The sequence below is a fragment of the Primulina tabacum genome, chromosome 8, assembly GCF_025594145.1.
Source record: "Primulina tabacum isolate GXHZ01 chromosome 8, ASM2559414v2, whole genome shotgun sequence".
Lineage (NCBI taxonomy): Eukaryota > Viridiplantae > Streptophyta > Magnoliopsida > Lamiales > Gesneriaceae > Primulina > Primulina tabacum.
This window is the reverse complement of record NC_134557.1, coordinates 39124003-39133141: the sequence shown is the minus strand read 5'-3', so window position 1 is coordinate 39133141 and position 9139 is coordinate 39124003. Positions and strand designations below refer to the sequence as shown.

Sequence of the window (9139 nt, the reverse complement as noted above, 5' to 3'; positions counted from 1 at the left end):
AACGAACCAAATCGAAAAAATCGATTATTTCGATCAGTAACACAATCCACCGAAATTTTACAGTTTTTTTTTTAAATACTCATGTTTTAAATAAAAAAGTGTAATATAAAAATTGGATTAAATAAATTTAAATTTTATTTATTAAAAAAATATTTTTAAATATAGTACTATTGTCTAATAAATTTTATTAGAAATTGTAATATTTATTTTTTATAAATTTTATTAGAAAATTTAATAATATTAATTTTATTTATAAAAGTTTGTTAGATTAACTGAAATTTTATATTAAAAACTGAAATCGAACCGAATTAACATATGTTTTAAAAAATTTAAACCGAACTTCCGAATAAACCAAATGTAGGACCAAATATTTGTCGTTTTACCAAAAGCTATAACTGGTGGTAATTGTGCAACTCAAATATTTTAAATTGTACGGCAGCCCAAGCGTCATTGTTCGATCACTCTACTAATAGAGACAATTATTGCACCTCAACAACTAACCAAATTTTCAAATTAATTCATTTCGATCTGTTATTTCAGTTGAAATCGATATTATGTTCACTCATAGACTGTAATTGATGTTTGCCCATTATTTGTTGATATATGCTCTTTTGGTTTAAAAATAACTTGACAGTTTTTATTTTCTTCATTCCTTGAGTTACTTAACTAGAAAAATTCAATATTCCAAAATTGTATAACAAAGAATTATTTTCAAATTTCAAAATTATTCAATTTTCGGTTATAATAAATAGAAAAATCACAAAATAAGTCCAATAAAAATTACACATAAATAATCATCAAACATTTCAACCAATTGATTATTATTCCAAAAATTTGCAACAATAGATTTTTATATTCAAACTCCAAAATTCATATACATCATAAGACAATATTATTGCAACTCAAATAATCACAACTAAATATTCAATATAATTTTAGAGTCGTTGAATTTTTATCTCAAAGTTGCATAATTTCATAACATATGACAACAAACCAACGAATACATAGTAATGAATTATGATTCGTGGGAGTTGTTTTATTTTTAATTTTTAAACATGAGACTAAAAAATAAAAAAAACTGATAAAAAATTTGTTCTATATTTAATATTGGCTGAAAAAAATTTAAAATTTAAAAATACTAATTTTTTTAAACAAAAAAAAAAAAAAAAGTTACCCAATGGTAGCTCCGCCCTGTATTCATCCATTATTTATTTAATTGAAGTGTAAAATCACACATAGAGTGTTCAACACGTATCTCGTCTGTATATCGTTTCAACAAAGCCAATGTGCAAAAATAGTTAAATAAAATATAAAAATACACCGATATCATCGTATAGATAGTCATACAACACCTCTCTAGTATAATCTATACTATTTCATCAAGTAAATTAACAATAATTAGTGTTTCTTCCTATGACAAGTAGCAGTTCTCAGGAGTAACTTCTGGTAAAGTGGATAAGAAATGTAAATGATACCCCTGTAAGGGTCCGGGATAATGGTGACCATTTCCGGGTTAGTGATGACCCGGGTTATCGGTTGAATAGCCCGGATCAGAAGACAGCTGCCCGGGCACTTCTTCTCCACCCGGTTTGTCATACAGGTACCCAGATAACCAACTACCCAGGCCACCTCGAGAATTGCACCACACTCGAGTGTGATCGATACAGGCAGCCTAATCCGTCATGACCACTTGGGCTTGGAGTGTCCTAGAAGTCATCAGAAGCTACAAGTATAGGCAGCCGACTTGCCATACTTAGTAGGTGGCACAAGAATCGAGGTACCTATCCCATTTTCTACTATAAATAGCAGGTATTAGTATCATTTAAACATTCGGAAATCTTCGAACTAAAAGCACTTACATATTTCCCTTCAAATATTGCTTGTGTTCATAAAAAAGCCTGCTGACTTAAGCATCGGAGTGGCCACGCCGGACATCCCTCCGACGCCCATTCACGAGTTACTTTCTTGTTTACAGGTGTTGATCCAAGCCATTATATTCACTCAAATTTTCAAACATTATAAATTATTGATTTGGTCCGTTGAAGCCCCGTACCCGTCTCACCTATTTTAACGAGATCACATCATTGGCGCCGTCTGTGAGAAAAACACTGAGTTCAAGACGTTGATATGGCTCGTACGAGAAGAACCAACCAGGGTAATTCTCACGCCCAGGGTGATGGGGGGCAAACTTCAAGACAAGCTGATGTTAATAACATTGGAACAAACCTCATTACCCTGATCCCTAAAGAGTTAAAGAAAATGATGGCCGATGCCTTTGTGCTAGCTATGGCCAGGAAGGAGGTCTCTCACCCTGTCACACCACCCGGTGATAAACAGGGACGTGATCAGGGACTTGAGCAGGAGCAGGAGCAGGGGCAGGGAAGGAGGGATAACGAGATGGTAGGAGAAGACGAGGGATCCAGTGCTAGGTCCAAATCTCCTACCGTGGCAGAGGAATTGATGGAATTAAGGCAGAAGATGAGGGTCTTGGAAGGACAATTGGAAAGACGGAGCGTTGTCCGGGCAGTCCCGAGAGGATGCCCGTTTTCTGATATCATCGTCCGGGAGCCTCTTCCTGGAAATTTCAAATCTGCGAAGGTGAAAGACTATGATGGCAATGCAGACCCGGAGGAACACCTGGCCAGGTTTGAAAATATGGCCATGTTGCACTGTTACACTGATAGAATCAAGTGCAAGGTGTTCCTAACAACACTGGTGGATTCAGCTCAGAGGTGGTTCGAAGGCTTGACTTCCCAAAGTATCAGTTCCTTTAAAGACTTCCAGAAGGTGTTTTTACACCGTTTTAGCAGCAGTAAAAAGTACAAAAAGACTGCTTTTAGCCTTTTTGAAGTTAAGCAGAACCCAGAAGAGAGTTTAAGGGCCTATATCAGAAGATTCAACAGAGTGGCCCTAGACGTCCCTACTTGTGCCACTGAAACGAAGACTACTGCATTCACCTGGGGTTTGAGAGAGGGCGAGTTCTTCAAGTCACTTACTAAGAAGGTGCCGGGAGATTTCGAGGATCTATTGTCGCGAGCAGAAAAATATATCAATATGGAGGAAGCCCAGAAACAAAAGAGGGACTCTGTGAGAAAAGAAAAAGGAGACCGGATGTCTAAGCCCGAGGAGAGGGGACAGAAAAGAGGCAATACGGGGCACTTTTCTCACCACGTGCCTCTGAAAATTGCTCGGGAGAGGGAAGTGCAGGAGTGTAGCAGAGATTTGGCCCCAGATCATCAGTTATCCCGGCCAAAAAAAAGTGGATTTTGCTCTTTTCACAAAGTATGCCACCATAACACTGAAAACTGCAAGGAACTAAAGGGGAATTATGCCTCATCCTCCATCCCAGGACCCAGTAACAATAGCCAGAGGCCGAGAGTGCCACCTTGGACATCTCGGCCACCAGGATCCAGCACCCGAGGAGGAAGTGTGAGGAATATCCCGAGGATTGAGCCCAGTAGAAGAAGGGAGCCTGAGCCCGAGAGAAAAAAGAATTCGCCCCCTGCCACAGGAATGATCAAAATGATATTAGGAGGCTCTACTGATGGAGATTCTAACCGGGCGAGGAAGGGGAGAAGCAGGAAGGAATGTTTGGAGGTAGAAGGAGCAAGAAGGAATGAGGCGATCATTAGTTTTGGCCCGGAAGATTTGAGAGGGGTGAGTCTGCCCCACAACGACACCCTGGTGATCCAAGCCCGAGTGGCGAATTATGATATTCTACGGGTCTTTGTGGACTCAGGCAGCTCTGTAAATGTAATTTTTAAAGATGCCTTTGTACAGATGGATTTGCAGGGCTACCACCTAGAGGCTGTGGAGACTGCCCTCTTTGGTTTTGCTGGCCATATGGTTTACCCGGAAGGGGAGATCATGTTGCCATTAACCTTGGGTTCTCAGGATCTTAAGAGGACGGTGATGACTTCATTCACCGTAGTGGATTCCCCGTCATCATATAATATCATTTTGGGGAGACCGGCTATGAACGAATTGAGAGCCGTAGCATCCACATACCACCAAAAGATAAAATTTCCAGTAGGAGCTCGGGTGGGAGAAGTCCGAGGAGATCAACCATCCTCTCGGAAATGCTATGTGGAGGCAGTTCGGGCGGATCAGAGTAGAACAAGGAAGGAAGGGAAGAAGGCAAGGGTGGACGGGGAAAGAACGATGGGGAGAGGAGAGGTGCATTTTGTGGCAGAGGAAGAACAAGAAGTAGTAGAAATCGGACCAGGCCAGCAAATCCGGGTGGCCCGAGATCTCAGTATATCCACTCGGGTCAGTCTGATTCATTGTTTAAAAACTAATATTCATGTGTTTGCTTGGTCCCAACAGGAGTTGACAGGGATTTCTCCCTTGATAGCAGAACATCAATTGAACATCCTCCCGGGATCTCACCCAGTAAAACAAAAAAAGAGGCACTTTGGCCCTGAAAAGGACAAAGTAATTGATGCGCAAATTAAGGAGCTTCTGAAAGCTGGCCACATTAGGGAAATTCAATTCCCCACATGGCTTTCGAATGTGGTCTTGGTACCCAAATCTACCGGGAGGTGGCGCATGTGTGTAGACTTCCGCGATCTCAACAAGGCGTGCCCCAAAGATCATTATCCTTTGCCCAGGATTCATCAGCTGGTGGATTCCACCTCGGGCTATGAATTGCTAAGTTTCATGGACGCATACCATGGGTACCATCAAATCCCTCTGGCTAAAAAGGATCAAGACAAAGCCAGCTTCATCACCTCGGGAGGTACATTTTGTTATATTGTAATGCCTTTCGGGTTGAAGAACGCAGGGGCTACTTACCAGCGTCTGATGGATAAAGTCTTTGAGAAGCAGCTGGGACGGAATGTGGAAGTCTATGTGGATAATATTCTATCCAAATCCCGAGAGGGTGCCAGCTTTATTAGTGATCTAGAAGAAACTTTTGCGACTCTCATGCATTATGGAATCAAGCTTAATCCTGCCAAGTGTATTTTTGGCGTGAAGAGTGGCAAATTCTTGGGATTCATTGTGACAGACCGAGGGATCGAGGTGAATCAAGAGAAAGTCGAATCTGTGCTAAGCATGTCATCTCCCCGATCTGTCAAGGAGGTACAAAAGCTAACTGGGAGAATTGCTTCCCTTTCCAGATTTATTTCCCGATCAGCACACCGGAGTTATCCTTTTTTTCAAATCTTAAGGAAGGCCCAGCAATTCGGATGGGATGAGAAATGTGAACAGGCCTTCCAGGACTTGAAAATTCATCTTGCCGGGCTCCCGGTGTTGGTGAAACCAGAACCTGGAGAAAAATTATATGTCTACATGTCCGCTACAGAGTATGCTGTCAGCTCTGTTCTAATAAAAGAGGAAGGAACTGATCAAAAACCTGTCTATTATGTCAGCCATGCTCTGAGGGGGCCCGAGCTCCGGTATAGCGAAGTGGAGAAAATTGCTTTGGCCCTAGTCATGACCGCCCGAAAGCTAAGACCTTACTTTCTGTCACATCAGGTTATTGTTCTTACCAATAGTCCTCTGGGTAGGATCATGACTCATTCCGAAGTATCCGGGCGAATGATAAAATGGACAGTAGAGTTGGGTGAATATGACATCGAGTACAAGCCCCGAATGGCCATTAAAGCACAGGCTTTGTCAGATTTCTTATCTGAAATGATCCAGCCCAGTGAGGAGGAGGTATGGAAAGTATCAGTTGATGGGGCATCTAGCCTGATGGGGTGCGGAGTAGGGGTGGTATTAGTGTCTCCCTTGGGAGAAAAGGTCAAATTAGCATTAAGAATTGATTCCCGGATAACCAATAATGAAGCTGAGTATGAGGCTGTTCTTGCAGGTATTCGAGCTGCCCGGGAAGTTGGAGCTTCTCGGATTATTCTATATTCTAATTCACAGCTCATCACTCAACAAATAAAGGGCATTTATGAGGCTAAGGATGACAAGATGCTTAAATATTTACGGCTCATTCGAGCCCAAGCAGAAAGCTTCATGGATTGGAGTATTGAACAAGTACCCCGAGAAGAAAACAGTGAGGCAGACGCTTTGGCTAAAATGGCTGCTTCTTTATCAGAAGTTAATACCCGGGAGATGTTGCATATTACTCGGCTGGTTCTCTCTACGGAGGAAGAAGCATCACCCATGCCTGAAGATTCATGGATGACACCACTGATCGCGTATATTACGAACCATGAGCTCCCTGAGGATAAAGCCCGAGCTCAGAAGATCAAAAGACAAGCCCCCAGGTTTGTTCTCTTAAATAAAATTTTGTACAGAAGATCATTCCAAGGACAGCTTTTGAAGTGTTTAAATGAAAAAGAGGTGGATTATGTTCTCCGAGAAATTCATGAGGGGTGTTGTGCCGAGCACCTCGGAGGAATGTCTTTAACTCGAAAAACAATGCTTGCCGGATTCTGGTGGTCCACCTTAAAACAAGATTCTGCTCATTTGGTCCAGATTTGTGAGGGCTGTCAGCATCATTCGAATTTCAGCTACAGCCCGGCCACTCTCATGAAGCCTATTTGGGCATCCTGCCCTTTTGATCAATGAGGCATGGATATTGTGGGTCCTTTTCCGGTTGCCCGGGCTCAGAAAAAATTCTTACTAGTAGCTGTTGACTACTTTTCTAAGTGGTTTGAAGCTGAGCCTTTAGCAAAGATCACCGAGTAGGAAGTATTGAAATTTTTATGGAAGAACATTGTGTGCCGGTTCGGAGTGCCCAGGAGAATAATCTCGGACAATGGAAGACAATTTCAAGGCAAAGGAATTACGTCATGGTGCCAGGAAATGAAAATCACTCAATCTTTTACCTCTGTTGCATATCCTCAAGCCAATGGTCAAACAGAAGTTGTCAACAGAGTCATTGTGCAAGCATTAAAGGCAAGACTTCAGGGTAAAGGAAAGGATTGGGTGGAGGAGTTACCTAGTGTCATATGAGCTTACAGAACTACTCCCCGGGCACCTACTCAAGAAACTCCCTTCAGTTTGGTATATGGTTCTGAAGCAGTTCTTCCAGTAGAGATCGGGCAGACCTCTTCCCGGGTAGAATCTTACCCGGAGGACAACGACCAGAGCAGGGCCATGGAGTTGGACTTAATAGAAGAAAAAAGGAACATGGCATTTATTCGAATGGAGGCATACAGAAATCGGGTGATGAAATCATATAACAAGAAGGTCCGTATTCGAAACTTCCAAGTTGGGGATTTAGTCATGAAAAAAGTCAACCCTGCTGGGGAAGTTGGGAAGCTGGAAGCCCGATGGGAAGGACCTTACAAAATCACTCGGAGAGTCAACTCGGGATCCTTTTATTTAGAAGATGTGCAGGGACGTCCCCTCAAAAAGCCTTGGAATGTGTTTAACTTAAAGAAGTACTATGCATAATAGATGTAATTATTTGACGGAAGAAATCAATAAAAAATATATATTTTCTCAGAGTATTGCGTTTGTTATTATATCTTGGGAGCTGCTATGACCTGGTTCTTAAAATGCCCAGGGCACTACACCCTGGCTTGGGGCACCACACCTCGACCATTCCCAAGTCCCGGGACATGATCCCCGGCCCAAGGCTCCGTACCTTGGTTCTTAAAAAGCCCAAGGCACTACACCCTGGCTCGGGGCACCACACCTCGACCATTCCCAAGTCCCGGGACATGATCCTCGGCCCAAGGCTCCGTACCTTGGTTCTTAAAAAGCCCAGGGCACTACACCCTGGCTCGGGGCACTACACCCTGGCTCGGGGTACCACACCTCGACCGTTCCCAAGTCCCGGGACATGATCCCCGGCCCAAGGCTCCGTACCTTGGTTCTTAAAAAGCCCAGGGCACTACACCCTGGCTCGGGGCACCACACCTCGACCATTCCCAAGTCCCGGGACATGATCCCCGGTCCAAGGCTCCGTACCTTGGTTCTTAAAAAGCCCAGGGCACTACACCCTGGCTCGGGGCACCACACCTCGACCATTCCCAAGTCCCGGGACATGATCCCCGGCCCAAGGCTCCGTACCTTGGTTCTTAAAAAGCCCAGGGCACTACACCCTGGCTCGGGGCACCACACCTCGACCATTCCCAAGTCCCGGGACATGATCCCCGGCCCAAGGCTCCGTACCTTGGTTTTTAAAAAGCCCAGGGCACTACACCCTGGCTCGGGGCACCACACCTCGACCATTCCCAAGTCCCGGGACATGATCCCCGGCCCAAGGCTCCGTACCTTGGTTCTTAAAAAGCTCAGGGCACTACACCCTGGTTTGTGGAATCCAAGAAATACTCCTTCTGAGTTCAGGTTTAAATCTCTACATCTGGAGTATTAATTAAGCTACTTATTTAACGTATGGACCGGGACCCCGGGTATTCAATTGAAATTACCGTTTTCTCCTACTAAGAAATACTCATAAGTTATTGCATTACCCGGGTTGCGAAAAAATTGTCAAAAATCGTATTGAAAAAAGCAAAGCGACGGAAAGAAATCAACATTTCCTTACAAAGTTCAAAGGCAAAAAATACAAAGGAAAAAATACAGAGTAAATTACAGGCCTATTCTAAAGTCTGCTGCCCTGATGGTTCTCCGGATTCCCCGGGAGTCTTCTCAGCCTCTTTCTCGATAGCATCATCTTTGGGAAGGGAAGCAATGGCCTTATCAATATCAGGAAAGCCCTCCTTATCTGTCGGAATCAGGCCTATCTCCTCAAATTGCTCCTGGCATTTCTCAAAGCCAATCGAAAAGTATTTGTAGGCCCTATCTTCAACAGCTGCTTGGAATTCCGCCGATTGAAGGAAAGTAGTCCTCCATTCTTCATGGGTCAGCTGAAGAAGTCTGAGCTTATCTTCAGCAACTTCGGCTCGATGTTGCTGGGCACAGGCTTCATCCTCGAGATAGCTAATCCGAGATGCCAGGAACGCAATTTGCCTCTGAGAAGCCTCCTCCCGGGCTATGCTCTCATCACGAGAAAGTTGAGCCGCGGCCAGCTCTTGATTAGCTGCTTCCAAGGAAGTTTGGAGACTGGCAGTTGTCTCCTCGTGAAGCTTCTGGGCCCGGGCCATCTCTCCTTAGAGATGGTCATGAATATCCTGAGCCGCCCGGGCTTGCTTACCCTTCTTGGTTGCCACCGCTGCCACCTCTTCAAAGGCCGAAACTAGCATCTGGGCAGCCTGGATAAGAAGGAATCTTA

The 9139-nt window shown here is 43.8% G+C and overlaps 1 protein-coding gene across 1 annotated transcript; it reads left to right on the top strand.

Moving 5' to 3' along the window:
- The first annotated feature begins 2127 nt into the window (after positions 1-2127).
- On the top strand, positions 2128-6525 carry LOC142554767 (uncharacterized). Its single transcript, XM_075665445.1, has 4 exons — positions 2128-3657; positions 3781-4206; positions 4327-4521; positions 4777-6525. Exons 1-4 carry the CDS (start codon positions 2128-2130, stop codon positions 6523-6525), a joined length of 3900 nt encoding a protein of 1299 aa, XP_075521560.1.
- Positions 6526-9139: the final 2614 nt, after the last annotated feature.

What these genes read in the sequence shown, in the direction of transcription:
- LOC142554767 (XM_075665445.1), top strand. Translation starts at nt 2,128, where the DNA reads ATGGCTCGTACGAGAAGAACCAACCAGGGTAATTCTCACGCCCAGGGT. An exon ending in GCCCGGAAGATTTGAGAGGG is followed by an intron (nt 3,658 to 3,780) that starts GTGAGTCTGCCC and finishes GCCTTTGTACAG; the next exon opens with ATGGATTTGCAGGGCTACCA. An exon ending in TGGCAGAGGAAGAACAAGAA is followed by an intron (nt 4,207 to 4,326) that starts GTAGTAGAAATC and finishes TGGTCCCAACAG; the next exon opens with GAGTTGACAGGGATTTCTCC.